Raw genomic sequence first — 15,569 nt, 5'->3', positions numbered from 1 at the left:
CAGGTTCGAATCCTGCCTCGGGCATGGATGTGTGTGATGTCCTTAGGTTAGTTAGGTTTAAGTAGTTCTAAGTTCTAGGGGACTAATGACCTCAGAAGTTAACTCCCATAGTGCTCAGAGCCATTTGAACCATTTGACTATTTATCGTCTAATAAACGTGTATTATCATAGATTACACAGATACCTAATGATGGAGAGAGGAAGTGTCACTTTTCGGATGAGTGTACAAAAGAGAAATATTTTGCCAAGAAAGGACATACGGATGAGGAAGCACTGCGTGAGGTTTGTAATTGTTTTATCTTAACAACTTACGTAGGTAAGAGAGATGTGTGGCGTCACATTCCTACGGAGAACCATACAAATACACTCCTGGAAATGGAAAAAAGAACACATTGACACCGGTGTGTCAGACCCACCATACTTGCTCCGGACACTGCGAGAGGGCTGTACAAGCAATGATCACACGCACGGCACAGCGGACACACCAGGAACCGCGGTGTTGGCCGTCGAATGGCGCTAGCTGCGCAGCATTTGTGCACCGCCGCCGTCAGTGTCAGCCAGTTTGCCGTGGCATACGGAGCTCCATCGCAGTCTTTAACACTGGTAGCATGCCGCGACAGCGTGGACGTTAACCGTATGTGCAGTTGACGGACTTTGAGCGAGGGCGTATAGTGGGCATGCGGGAGGCCGGGTGGACGTACCGCCGAATTGCTCAACACGTGGGGCGTGAGGTCTCCACAGTACATCGATGTTGTCGCCAGTGGTCGGCGGAAGGTGCACGTGCCCGTCGACCTGGGACCGGACCGCAGCGACGCACGGATGCACGCCAAGACCGTAGGATTCTACGCAGTGCCGTAGGGGACCGCACCGCCACTTCCCAGCAAATTAGGGACACTGTTGCTCCTGGGGTATCGGCGAGGACCATTCGCAACCGTCTCCATGAAGCTGGGCTACGGTCCCGCACACCGTTAGGCCGTCTTCCGCTCACGCCCCAACATCGTGCAGCCCGCCTCCAGTGATGTCGCGACAGGCGTGAATGGAGGGACGAATGGAGACGTGTCGTCTTCAGCGATGAGAGTCGCTTCTGCCTTGGTGCCAATGATGGTCGTATGCGTGTTTGGCGCCGTGCAGGTGAGCGCCACAATCAGGACTGCATACGACCGAGGCACACAGGCCCAACACCCGGCGTCATGGTGTGGGGAGCGATCTCCTACACTGGCCGTACACCACTGGTGATCGTCGAGGGGACACTGAATAGTGCACGGTACATCCAAACCGTCATCGAAACCATCGTTCTACCATTCCTAGACCGGCAAGGGAACTTGCAGTTCCAACAGGACAATGCACGTCTGCATGTATCCCGTGCCACCCAACGTACTCTAGAAGGTGTAAGTCAACTACCCTGGCCAGCAAGATCTCCGGATCTGTCCCCCATTGAGCATGTTTGGGACTGGATGAAGCGTCGTCTCACGCGGTCTGCACGTCCAGCACGAACGCTGGTCCAACTGAGACGCCAGGTGGAAATGGCATGGCAAGCCGTTCCACAGGACTACATCCAGCATCTCTACGATCGTCTCCATGGGAGAATAGCAGCCTGCATTGCTGCGAAAGGTGGATATACACTGTACTAGTGCCGACATTGTGCATGCTCTGTTGCCTGTGTCTATGTGCCTGTGGTTCTGTCAGTGTGATCATGTGATGTATCTGACCCCAGGAATGTGTCAATAAAGTTTCCCCTTCCTGGGACAATGAATTCACGGTGTTCTTATTTCAATTTACAGGAGTGTAGATTCGCGGTAGCATTGACATCGAACCTTATTTCTACAATCACGATTATAGAAAATACCCAGGAGGGATTTCTCTTTGCTGCTGCAGAACTAACAACAGCGTATAAAATTGTCAAGCATCTTCAGTCCTGAATATCGCAATGTTCCTGAATCCGAAGTCTACGCAAAGCAGTCTACAGGCAGGACCAAAGCTATAGCGACTGTTAACAATATTCTCGCACCACACACCGTGTCCGAATACATAAAAAATTCAAAAGATTTCATTTTACGGGCTTAGGCACTGACGTATCGAACCACAAGGCTGAAAAGATGTTTCCTTAATTTGGGCAGTACTTCACTGAGACTGATGGAATAACGCTGAATAACGAAACGTCGGAGACAATTGCGTTGTTTTGTCTATACACTTTAAGACAGCTGCAAATTCCATTAGAGATATTAATCGATTTTTGTGGAGACAATATCAATGCCAACTTTTGGGGGCTTCATCGATGCCGCCAGAAGAATGTGTTTCACCAAATTAAAAAAGAACTAGAAAAAAATGTAGAAGGAATTGGATGCCGTGCCCATATTCTCCACAGTAATATATCAAGCTCTGCTGCAATGTTAACTGTCGAGGTTGAAATAATCGTCATCAAAATATTTAATTATTTTTCAATATACATGGTAAGGACAGAGAAGCTGAAAGAATTCTTCTTAATATGTTGATGTCAATCATCAGACTCTTCTGTCTCACTCAGAAACAAGATGGCAGTCGTTAATGCCCGTAGTTGACAGAATTGGTTCAAATGGCTCTGAGCACTATGGGACTTAACATCTGAGGTCATCAGTCCCCTAGAATTTGGAACTACTTAAAACTAACTAACCTAAGGACAGCACACACATCCATGCCCGAGGCAGGATTCGAACCTGCGATCGTAGCAGTCGCGCGGTTCCGGACTGAAGCGCCTAGAACCGCTCGGCCGCCGAGGCCGGCAGTTCACAGAATTCTTAAGCTTTGTGTTCCATCAGAACAATATGTGACGCCAAAGACTGGCCACCCAAATAATTTCAGATTTTTTTCATTAGTCCGATTAGCTTTACGTTTCTGCAGGCAAACTTGTCTCTGTTAAAAGAAGTGTATAAGAAGTTATACCACTGCAACTGGATTTGCGTAGCTTGTGCAATCAAGTACCAAATTTGATTTATTCTGTACTGTGCCCCAACAGAACAAATAGTCCTGTCACGGAAAAGCCACGTATAACACTCACGTCTGCTACTGCTGTACCATAACCTTAAAGTTGTAGGCAGGTCGTGAAATAAAACTATCTTGTTAAAGCAATTATGGTATAAAGCAACAGAGCAGTGTTACCCTCTGAGAGGAATTTTGTTATGTTGACCGTGTTGTACCTAACGGAGGTGGCTTATCGGAAATGAAAGAATTACGTAAATAATTGAACAGTAAGAAACAAAATTTTTGCCTATCTGCACTGTTTAACGGATAAAGAAAACGGTCGCCAGCCTAACTAGGCAAGAGAATGATTAACATTCTCGTTCAAGAAAATAGTTTTTAGTAACTTTAATGGATAAACACAACCTATACTTGCCCACACGCGAGTGCAATGAACTCTGACATATACATATGTTTACATTAAGATTGAAGCTAGCAACTAGAGCAGAACAAACTATTGGCAAAAATATAACAGATACCAGAACACAATATTACTTTCAGGGCTTGTTCCAACTGAATGGTCTTTATAACGTTATTATTACTATTCACTGCAGGAACATTAATTAGATATAGGTTAAGTCTCTCTCAGTTAAATACTTTATTATTTAAAATTAAAGTTAATTGGAATCCACTAACAGGTTGCTTCTCACTATCATTTAAATAAAGAAATTATGGTTCTCATAATTAATGGCCTTTCCGTTACTAATTACTCAGCATTAACACAATAGACAAACTGTGGATCCAGTTATACTATTAATATGCACTTCCAATACACAAGAGGGACAAACACTTAGCAATCATGAACATATAATTTCCTACTATTGCAGTTTTCCACTTTTACTACAGCGAAACACAATGTTGACAAAATTACAAGAAACTGACTCACGTTTTAGAATTTACTACAGATATCAAGGTGATCACTTGCTAAGCAAAACTTTATAAGCCTCAGTCTTAAGAACTTTTAATTTTGCAGTTGGCAACAGCACTTTAATAAGCAGTTTTAATAGGAAAATTATTTTCAGCAAACATCATTTACTTTAACTCACTCTCTTGCCACATTGACTTTAACTTTCTTTTTACTAAGTTCAAGAGGCATTAATTAGCAAAAACACTTTAAAAAAAACTTTAATGTTCTTTCAGTAGGGACACTCGGTAATAACTCTAGTTCAAACGGAGAGGAACCTGAGATGAGGAAAAAAAATCAAGGTAGATACATAAATTCAGATATAAATTACCTTATATTTGAGCACACTAGCACATCCATTAAGCTGATCCTTCACTGTACATCATTGTAGCATTCCGATGCAATGATTGCGCAATGTGGCAGCAACTGCATTTTGGTAGGTGGAACTGCAGGTAGAATTGTTGGACTCTGTCAGTTCTTGGTAGCGATGATAGATACAAATTCCAGAATAGTTCCAGCTATTTATCCATCCATCCGAGGCATTGGAAAGCGGCAGGAAAAGCCTCTCTCGGTACCAGCACAATATGCAACATTTACATGACAGTGCACCGTTTGGTAGCTCGTCCCCGATTCGTAGCTCGTCCCCAACTGACTCTCAGTTCCACCTTTTCTACTTAGGCCAACCACAATTTGTGCGCGCAACACAGTTCCGTTCCTGAGGGGAACCACTACACCTTTTACATACAGAATAACTAAGAATCCTAAGTGAGGATAAGCAGTTTACATAACAGCAACCAAATGCATTAAATAAAACAGAACATTTGCACATATTGACATTTCTACAAAAAATTATTCACACAGAAATTACAATTATATATAGTAAGTTTTGTTCCCTCCAAATGAGACAAAGAATATAAATGACAGATACACTACTTTGGATAGAACCAAACCATGACATCGAAGTTAGTACAATGAAAGCAGTATACAATCTTGTGTTATCTATTCAATCAAACACATTTACAGAAGCTCAACAATGTAACATTAAATGAAACCAAAGCAAAATAAATCAGTAGAGCATTAGAGCTATGGTGTTACAAAGTCTTGAAGCAGAATAAAGTCTGGATAACTGAAATAAAAAATATGTTAATAGATACTCAAACATGTCTGAGTGAAAAAAAGACTGCCAGTTTTATTGGCAAGCAAACCTACATCTACATCTACATTTACACTCCGCAAGCCACCCAACGGTGTGTCGCGGAGGGCACTTTACGTGCCACTGTCATTACCTCCCTTTCCTGTTCCAGTCGCGTATGGTTCGCGGGAAGAACGACTACCGGAAAGCCTCCGTGCGTGCTCGAATCTCTCTAATTTTACATTCGTGATTTCCTCGGGAGGTATAAGTAGGGGGAAGCAATATATTCGATACCTCATCCAGAAACGCACCCTCTCGAAACCTGGACAGCAAGCTACGCCACGATGCAGAGCGCCTCTCTTGCAGAGTCTGCCACGTGAGTTTGCTAAACATCTCCGTAATCACGCTTACCAAATAACCCTGTGAAGAACGCGCCGCTCTTCTTTGAATCTTCTCTATCTCCTCTATCAACCCGACCTCCTACGGATCCCACACTGATGAGCAATACTCAAGTATAGCTCGAACGAGTGTTTTGTAAGCCACCTCCTTTGTTGATGGACTACATTTTCTAAGGACTCTCCCAATGAATCTCAACCTGGTACCCGCCTTACCAACAATTAATTTTATATGATCATTCCACTTCAAATCGTTACGCACGCATACTCCCAGATATTTTACAGAAGTAACTGCTACCAGTGTTGGTTCTGCTATCATATAATCAGACAATAAAGGATCCTTCTTTCTATGTATCCGCAATACATTACATTTGTCTATGTTAGGGGTCAGTTGCCACTCCCTGCACCAAGTGCCTATCCGCTGCAGATCTTCCCGCATTTCGCTGCAATTTTCTAACGGTTCAACTTCTTTGTGTACTACAGCATCATCCGCGAAAAGCCGCATGGAACTTCCGACCCTATCTACTAGGTCATTTATATACAGGGTGTCTGAGCTATCTTGTCCACCCAAAATATCTCTGGAACAATAACAGCTATTGGAAAACGACTTTCACCAGTATCAATGTAGAGCTGGGTCCCATGAATGTTTTTTTAAATGGACCTCCTATATTTTTTCTTCTGCAATCCATAGCATGACAAAGCACATATACAATGGCGTTGATTGCATCGCAATATTCCCATTACATCCCGAGATATTGAGACGCGAAGTTGACGCTTGAAACACCCGACATGCGCTGCTAGCGCACGTCCTGAGGCTCAGGCGTGAACCCCACGCTGCCCGTAATCGCGATGTGATTCACATGTGTAATCACATCTCCATACTTATCAAGAGGTCCGAAACGAATAATACGGTCTGCTGCCATCAACTCTCATAAGCACATAATGGTTTCCCTCTTGCACGTTTTACGTATCTACGTACACAATATGAACCAGTACCGATCGGTGTACACCAGTCAGGTTGTCTTATTTATCCTGCACACCCAAAATAAGGTTTATCTAATGCGTTATATGACCCATTGTGCCTGTCGCGCAGGGCCTGGCTCTACCTAGTCAAGTGTCCAACGTAGTTCCCACTACTGCCACAGTTACCACTTCGCCTTGTTTATGATTTGCGACCCATGCAAACTCCTGTACTCCACCAACCTCTGAGCATCCCATTTGTTGTTGCTTTGGCGTGCAGTACACCGCTTGCCAGTGCAGTCGTGCATCAGAGTAATCTAGTGACGGCACGGAGGTAGTACACATTGTGAATAAACGCTGTGTTGTGGAACTTATACTGTACAGTATACTGTACACACATGAAGATATGGTAGAAATGCTGCTGATCTATGGAGAATGTACGTTGATGGGAAATACGTTATGAAATTGCTTGTTTGTTGATAGTACTGTTAGCGAGCATTATGATTATTAAATTAATATGTCTGTTTTCTACCCTACTCTACATACCTGTACTGTACCCTGTTGTAGGTGGACGAAATGCTGTTCAGGCAGAACGATTGTACAGAAGACGATTCCCTGACAAGCCATCGCCTTCGCGCCGGATGTTTGGTCGTCTCACATCTCGTCTACGTGAAACGGGAAGCTTAAATCCAAGACCTCGACATCGTCCTAGAACACGCACAGATGAACGTGCTGAAGTTTCTGTGCTCGCTACCATAGCTGTGAATCCTCAAATCAGCACACGTCAAATTGAACGTGAAGTTGGTGTGTCGAAATCAAGTGCACAGCGTATTCTTAAACGTCACAAATTTCATCCTTACCATGTTCATTTACACCAGGATCTTCATGGAAATGGCTTCCGCAATAGTGTAACATTTTGTCGGTGGGCTCAGCAAAAACTTCTGACTAATCCAAATTTTTATGCATATGTTCTCTTTACCGACGAGGCATCATTCTCCAACAAAGGAATTGTCAATATGAGGAATATGCATTTTTGGTCCGCAGACAATCCAAAATGGCTCCGTCAGGTAGAGCATCAACGTCCGTGGAAAGTTGATGTTTGGTGTGGGATTATTGGACATACCATTATCGGACCTTTCTTTATAAATGGCATCCAAAATGGCAGACAATACTCCAGATTTATACGACACAATCTTCCTGTTCTCTTGGACACCATACCTATGAACCGGAGAATGGTCATGTGGTATCAGCATGACGGATGCCCTGCACATAACGCCTTACGAGCCCAACGACTTCTGAACCGTAAGTTCCCTGGTAGGTGGATTGGACGAGGTGGCCCAGGTAGGTGGCCTGCCCGATCTCCGGACCTTACACCGCTGGATTATTTTCTTTGGGGAACAGTGAAGGATGCTGTTTACCAACATGAACCAACAACCCCAGAGGACATGAAGCAACGCATTATTGATGCTTGTACAGCCATCAAAGAGGAAACAGTAGCACGAAGTAGGGCATCCTTCATCCGCAGAGTGACCCTATGTATGCCAGCCAATGGGTATCACTTTGAGCATGAGATGTGAACGCTGTGTTTAGTATGTAGTGCTGGTATCACAGTGGAAGTTTCTACAAAGGGCCATTTTACCCAGTGATGTTAAGAAACATTTGTTTGCAACAATTTGTCATTTAACGCATTAGATAAACATAACATTGATAATTATGTGATAATAAAACTAATTGGTTAAACATGTTTACATTCATCTTCTATGTCCTACCTGAACTTCCCAAATCAAAACATTTTTACCTAAACAACGGTAAAACTTTTAGTCCACTTGCTCGTTTCACTAAAACCATCAACATGAATTTTACTATTACGAGTGAATGATTAACTGTCACTTGCAATAGATCTACAGTAAAGTAAAGTTTTAACGATGAATGGCATTACCTTTTTAGTAACGGATTAACGATAAGCGAAGTTAACTTTGTGATTAACGTTGCGGTACACAGATATGTTACAGAACCGCATCACCCCTAGCCTATGGGATAAATACCTGCTGGAATGTACGACGTTAATGCAGGATGGCAGCAGACCGTTTTATTCGTTTCGGACCTCTTGATAAGTATGGAAGTGTGATTACACATGTCAATCACATCGCGATTACGGGCAGCATGGGGTTCACGCCTGAGCCTCAGGACGTGCGCTAGCAGCGCATGTCGGGTGTTTGAAGCGTCAACTTCGTGTCTCAATATCTCGGGATGTAATGGGAATATTGTGATGCAATCAACGCCATTGTGTATGTTCTTTGTCATGCTATGGATTGCTGAAGAAAAAATATAGCAGGTCCATTTAAAAAACATAAGTTTGTGTTAAAAAACACATATGCTTTCGTTTTAGAATGTTTCCAAATATGTACATTCATGGGACCCAGCCCTACATTGATACTGGTGAAAGTCGTTTTCCAATAGCTGTTATTGTTCCAGAGATATTTTGGGTGGACAAGATAGCTGGGACATCCTGTATATTGTGAAAAGCAATGGTCCCATAACACTCCCCTGTTTCACGCCAGAGGCTACTTTAACGTATGTAGACGTCTCTCCATTGAGAACAACATGCTATGTTCTGTTTGCTAAAAACTCTTCAATCCAGCCACACAGCTGGTCTGATATTCCGCAGGCTCTAACTTTGTTTATCAGGCGACAGTGCGGAACTGTATCGAACGCCTTCCGGAAGTCAAGGAAAATGGACCGAGCGAGGTGGCGCAGTGGTTAGCACACTGGACTCGCATTCGGGAGGACGACGTTTCAATCCCGTCTCAGGCCATCCTGATTTAGGTTTTCCGTGATTTCCCTAAATCGTTTCAGGCGAATGCCGAGATGGTTCCTTTGAAAGGGCACGGCCGATTTCCTTCCCAATCCTTCCCTAACCCGAGCTTGCGCTCCGTCTCTAATGACCTCGTTGTCGACGGGACGTTAAACACTAACCACCACCACCTTCAAGGAAAATGGCATTTACCTGGGAGCCTGTATCTAATATTTTCTGGGTCTCATGGACAAATAAAGCGAGTTGGGTCTCACACGATCGCTGTTTCCGGAATCCATGTTGATTCCTACAGAATAGAGTCTGAGTTTCCAGAAATGGCATGATACGCGAGCAAAAAACATGTTCTAAAATTCTACAACAGATCGATGTAAGAGATATAGGCCTATAGTTTTGCGCATCTGCTCGACGACCCTTCTTGAAAACTGGGACTACCTGTGCTCTTTTCCAATCATTTGGAACCTTCCGTTCCTCGAGAGACTTGCGGTACACGGCTGTTAGAAGGGGGGCAAGTTTTTTCGCATACTCTGTGTTGAATCGAACTGGTGTCCCGTCAGGTCCAGTGGACTTTCCTCTGTTGAGTGATTTCAGTTGCTTTTCTATTCCTTGGACACTTATTTCGATGTCAGCCATTTCTTCGTTCGTGCGAGGATTTAGAGAAGGAACTGCAGTGCGGTCTTCCTCTGTGAAACAGCTTTGGAAAAACGTGTTTAGTATTTCAGCTTTACTCGTGTCATCCTCTGTTTCAATGGCATTATCATCCCAGAGTGTCTGGATATGCTATTTCGATCCACTTACTGATTTAACGTAAGACCAGAACTTCCTAGGATTTTCTGTCAATTCGGTACATAGAATTTTACTTTCGAATTCACTGAACGCTTCACGCATAGCCCTCCTTACGCTAACTTTGACATCGTGTAGTTTCTGTTTATGTGAGGGGTTTTGGCTGCGTTTAAATTTGCAGTGAAGCTCTCTCTGCTTTCGCAGTAGTTTCCTAACTTTGTTGTTGAACCACGGTGGATTTTTCCCGTCCCTCACAGTTTTACTCGGCACGTACCTGTATAAAACGCATTTTACGATTGCCTAGACCTTTTTTCATAAACACTCAACATTGTCTGTGTCGGAACAGAAATTTTCGTTTTCATCTCTTAGGTAGCCTGGAGTCTGTCTCCTATTACTCTTGCTAAACAGATAAACGTTTCTCTCTCTTTTTATATTCCTATTTACTTCCATATTCATGGATGCTGCAACTGCCTTATGATCACTGACTCTCTATTCCGCGCTTACAGAGTCGAAAAGTTCGGGTCTGTTTGTTATCAGTAGGCCCAAGATGTTATCTCCACGAGTCTGTTTTCTGTTTTATTGCTCGAGGTAATTTTCGGATAGTGCACTCAGTATAATGTCACTCGATGCTCTGTCCCTACCACCCGTCCTAAACATCTGAATATCCCGGTCTATACACTGGTAAACTGAAATCTCTACCTATGACTATAACATGCTGAGGAAATTTATGTGAAATGTATTCCAGATTTTCTCTCAGTTGCTCTGCCACTTATACTGCTGAGTCGGGAGGACGGTAAAAGGAGCCAATTATTAACCTAGCTCGATTGTAGAGTATAACCTTCACCCAAATAATTCACAGGAACTATCCACTTCTATTTCACTACAGGACGAACTACTACTAACAGTGACAAACACGCCACCACCAGTTGCATGCAATCTATCCTTTCTAAACACCGTCTGTGCCTTCGTAAAAATTTCGGCAGAATTTATATCTGGCTTCAGCCAGCTTTCCGTACCTGTTAACGATTTCAGCTTCGGTTCTTTCTATCAGCGCTTGAAGTTCCGGTACTTTACCAACGCAGCTTCGACAGTTTGCAATTATAATACCGATTGCTGCTTAGTCCCCGCATGTCCTGACTTTGCCCCGCACCCTTTGAGGCTGTTGCCCTTTCTGTACTTGTCCGAGGCCATCTAACCTAAAAAACCGCCCAGTCCACGCCACACAACCTCTGCTACCCGTGTAGCCGCCTGCTGTGTGCAGTGGACTCCTGACCTATCCAGCGGAACCCGAAACCCCACCACCCTATGGCGCAAGTCGAGGAATCTGCAGCCCACACGGTCACAGAACCGTCTCAGCCTCTGATTCAGACCCTCCACTCGGCTCTATACGAAAGGTCCGCAGTCAGTGAGACTGGCAGTCTTCACCAAATCAGATAGCAGTCGGAAGCCAGAGAGGATTTCCCCCGATCCATTACGACACACATCATTGGTGCCGACATGAGCGACCATCCGCAGATGGGTGCAACCAAGATCAACTTGAAGAAATTAAAGAATGAGAACACTAAGCACAAAATAATTAATTTGATTTTGAAATCTGAGAAAGAGACAATGGCTTTCTATACCACAACAATTGATTAATTAGAGAAATGGGTTATTTGTTTTAATAAATATCAAGTATTTGATCGGACGATGGTACCTGAAACCGCAGATTGGGTGACAGTTGAATACACTGTAATATACCTGACTAAAAATGAAGTGGAAATTTCATACGACGATTGTTTTCGTGGATATACGTATCTGAAGAGGTTTTAAAAACAAGCGTGGCTCGAAAGAATGGTAGTCTACATACTCCGCGGAAGAAAGCTAGATTTGCTTACTTAAGTGGGATAGAACGTCAAACGGGCTGACTTGAAGCAGGAGAGGCACCAGAGGACATTTTAATTTCCACTGTCTATACTTTTAGAAGTAAATTCATAAAACTTTGTCAGCATGACCAGGAAGGATTCGGGATTCACACTCGTAGCAGCGGAAGTTCAAAAACATACCAAAAGAATTTTTTTTACATGTGAAATTTCATCATTTTTTACTTACTATTTGCTGCATTTGTTGCTATAAGTACACTTTTCTTCATAAGTAAGAGAGACTGTTCGATGAAGTTTGCACAGCATAAAAACCATACTTATAGGTGTCTGAAACTCTAGAATCTATTTAATTTATGAGAAAATGAATGAGCTATTACGTTTTAAACTTTATGTTTAGAAAAAAATCAAATTTTGTAGTTAATCATCTCAATTTTTACCACAGTTTTTAATAGATTTGGAAAATTCTAGAGTTTCATACACTTGTAAGTATGGTTTGTATGCTGTGCAAAATTCATCAAAGAATCTCTCTTACTTGTGAAGAAAAATGTACCTATAGCAACAAATGCAGCCAACAGTAAGTGAAAAAATTATGAAATTTCATATCTAAAACAAAATTTATTTTGTTATGTTTTTGCACTTCCACTGCTATGAGTGTGAATCCTGAATCCTTCCAGGTCATGCTGACAAAGTTTTATGAATTTATTTGTAAAAGTATAGACAGTAGAAAATAAAATGTCCTGTGGTGCCTCTCCTGATCCAAGTCGGCCCGTTTGACGTCCTACCCCCCTTAAGGAAACCGAAAATCACGATCGCGAATGCCAACTGCTAAAATTATGCAGGTATTTTTTTCTCTATTTCCGCACACAACGGCACTGTGGATAGAGTATTTTCTCTGATGTCGCCCCAGTGGACCGATGAAAGCAATCGATCGCTGCCAGGGACTATGCAATCAACCATACAGGATGAGTTGCTTGGAGCTTTATAAATACGTAAAAGGGAAAAATGACTTGCTGAGAAAGGAGACATCTACTACTGCTGTAACAAGAAACATATAATTTCTAAATAAAAAGTAATTATATTAAATAAATTTTTGCTTAATTTCTACACCCCCGTTTCAGAGCGTCTCGACGAGATCCCAGCTAGATATGCCAACCCTATCGGATAGCTATATGCGCATTTGCAAACGGCGGTAGTATCGCATACATAAAGTATAAAAGGACAACGCATCGGCGGGGATGTTACTTGTTCCCGGGTGATTCGTGTGAAACGGTTTCCCAGGTGATTATGACTGCATTAAGGGAGTTAACAGTTTTGTAAAGAACTGATAGTTGTTCATGTATTGTACTCCATAATGGTTTAGGCTTTATAGCCATTATCAAGTGCATGCTGGAATGTTAAAATATATCTGACCTGTTTGTGACATGTCATCAGCGAAAAACTGTATCTTTTGTTTTATAAACAAGTTGCCGTTACCGGATACGAGCACACATCGAAGATTCACAATATGCATAATGTATAATGTCAGCCGTATTATGTATCTTCGATATGTTCTTGTATTATGTAATACGACAACTAGTCTACGAGACCAGAAATGTGTTTTTATCGACGACGGCGAGTCAGAGACACGTGAAACGTAATTTAACAATTCAACATGAATTTGAGAATGGCTAAAAGCAGTAATTATGATCGTGTAGAATAAAATGAAGAATTAACAACCAAATACACATAATTCACGTGATTGTGGTCCCCTGTGCTCGTGTGGAGTTGCTAGTCTCCCATCGGGCGCCTCCCTGGGTGGCGGATAGGGGAACGCTCACCAGATATGGTGGGTACTGCGGAAATAAAATATCCAGGGCGGAGCAAAACTAGCAAGGCTCCGTCCCTCTAACAAGGGAGGGGGGTTGGCAGCAGGAAGGGCGTCCGGCTGTAAAAACATTGCCAAAACAAGAGGAATGGTGGATGCTTCTCAAGATAAATGTTCCGGAGTGATGGCCTCCCATTCGGATCTCCGGGGGAGGCGTTTTGTGAAGGATCCAAAGGTGTTCAAGATCAGAGTGGGAACTCTAAACGTGGGAACGGTGACGGGAAAGGGAAGAGAGATAGTAGACATGATGCAGAGGAGGAAGATAAAGGCTTTGTGTGTGTGCAAGAGACAAGGTGGAAGGGCAATAAGGCAAAGATCTTAGCTGAAGGCTCTAAGCTACTTTATAGTGGTGCAAGGGCGGAATCAAGAAATGGAGTTGGAGTTATTTTGCACAGAGAGCTTCAAGAAGAGGTATATGAAGTCAGCAGAGTGAATGATAGGATCATGTATGTTAAGATGATGTTTGGCGGAGAAATGGTAATAGTGCTGACAGCCTATGCACCCCAAGCGGGATGTTCGGAGGACGAGAAGGAAAAATTTTGGAGGTATTTGGATGGAATAACGGTCGGAATAGAAGAGAATGAAAGAGTGATAGTCGGAGAGGATCCAAATGGTCATGTTGGCGGAAGGAAAGGTGGCATGGAGGATGGGGTTATGGCGAGAGAAATGAGGAAGGAAAAAAGATAGTGGAGTTTACAGTGGCTTTTGATCTAGTGATTACGAATACCTACTTCCAAAGAAAAAGAGAAAAACTAGTATCACACAGGAGTGGCGAAATTAAAAGCCAAATTGATTACATATTATGTAGAAGGTAAAATAGTGGGGAGGTGCGAAATACTAAGGTCATATACGGTGAAGGAATAGCAACACAACATAAGCTGATTGTAGCGGATTGTGAGATGAAAGTATGTGAAAGACAGAGGCATATAAATCAATGTGAAAGGAAAATTAAGAGGTGGATATTAAAGGATAAAAATTTGAGAGAAGAGTTTAGTGAAAAAGTACTGGGGAAGGTAAAATTGGCAGAGAGTGTGCAGGAGTGGTGGAAAATATATAGTGCTGTTATAAGGAAGATAGAGGAGGAAGTGTTTGGGTTAACATCTGGGAGAGAGGTGCCAAAAGATAAGGAATCATGGTGGTGGAATGAAGAGGTGCAGAAGGTTGTGAAGGAAAAGAAAGACGCTAAGAGGAAGTGGGACATGTCCGGAAGTGCTGAGGATGGGCAAGCATACAAAAGTGCAAAGAAGGAGGCAAAAAGAGCTGTAGATAAAGCTAAAGCTGAATCAGTAAGGGAGGCATACGAACAACTACAGAAAAATCAGGATATGAGGCAATTGATACGGATAGGCAAATCAAGAGATAAAGCTTCTAAGGATCTAACAGCAATAAAACAAATGAAAAATGAAACAGGAATAATTCTGCATGACCATGGAAAAATAATCCAAAGGTGGTTGATTATTTTGAGAAACTGCTGAATGAAAAAAATGAAAGCGTGAAAACTTAGGAAGGAGGGGCAAACGAAGGATTAACGATGGACATAAGTAGAGTTGAAGTCGAATGGGCAGTTGAAAAGATGAAAAAGGGGAAGGCAGTTGGCCCAGACCAGATACCCGTTGAGGTATGGAAGTGTCTCGTAAAAAGGCAATTGAGCTCCTTTCGGATTTAATGAAGAAGATTTGACGACAGGAGGAGATGCCAGACGAGTGGAGAACTAGTGTACTGATCCCAATATTTAAGGGGAAAGGTGATGTGCAGGACTGCAGTAACTATAGAGGTATTAAACTGATGGCACACCCAATGAAAATGTGGGAAAGAGTTATAGAAGCAAGATTACGCAAGGAGACTGTGGTGTGTTAAGAACAG

General features: G+C 42.8%; 1 protein-coding gene across 1 annotated transcript; it reads left to right on the top strand.

The window, feature by feature from the left end:
- Positions 1–14,605: 14,605 nt before the first annotated feature.
- LOC124587790 (stress response protein NST1-like) lies at positions 14,606–15,181 on the top strand. Its single transcript, XM_047131466.1, has one exon. It carries the CDS (start codon positions 14,606–14,608, stop codon positions 15,179–15,181), a length of 576 nt encoding a protein of 191 aa, XP_046987422.1.
- Positions 15,182–15,569: the final 388 nt, after the last annotated feature.

Source organism: Schistocerca americana, unplaced genomic scaffold (assembly GCF_021461395.2).
Source record: "Schistocerca americana isolate TAMUIC-IGC-003095 unplaced genomic scaffold, iqSchAmer2.1 HiC_scaffold_628, whole genome shotgun sequence".
In the NCBI taxonomy this organism is placed as follows: Eukaryota; Metazoa; Arthropoda; class Insecta; order Orthoptera; family Acrididae; genus Schistocerca; species Schistocerca americana.
Note: the sequence above shows the minus strand (reverse complement) of the source record. Positions and strands in the feature narration are given on the sequence as shown.

Excerpts from the sequence above, each read along its gene's own strand:
- LOC124587790 (XM_047131466.1), top strand. The coding sequence starts at position 14,606 with ATGAAAGTATGTGAAAGACAGAGGCATATAAATCAATGTGAAAGGAAA.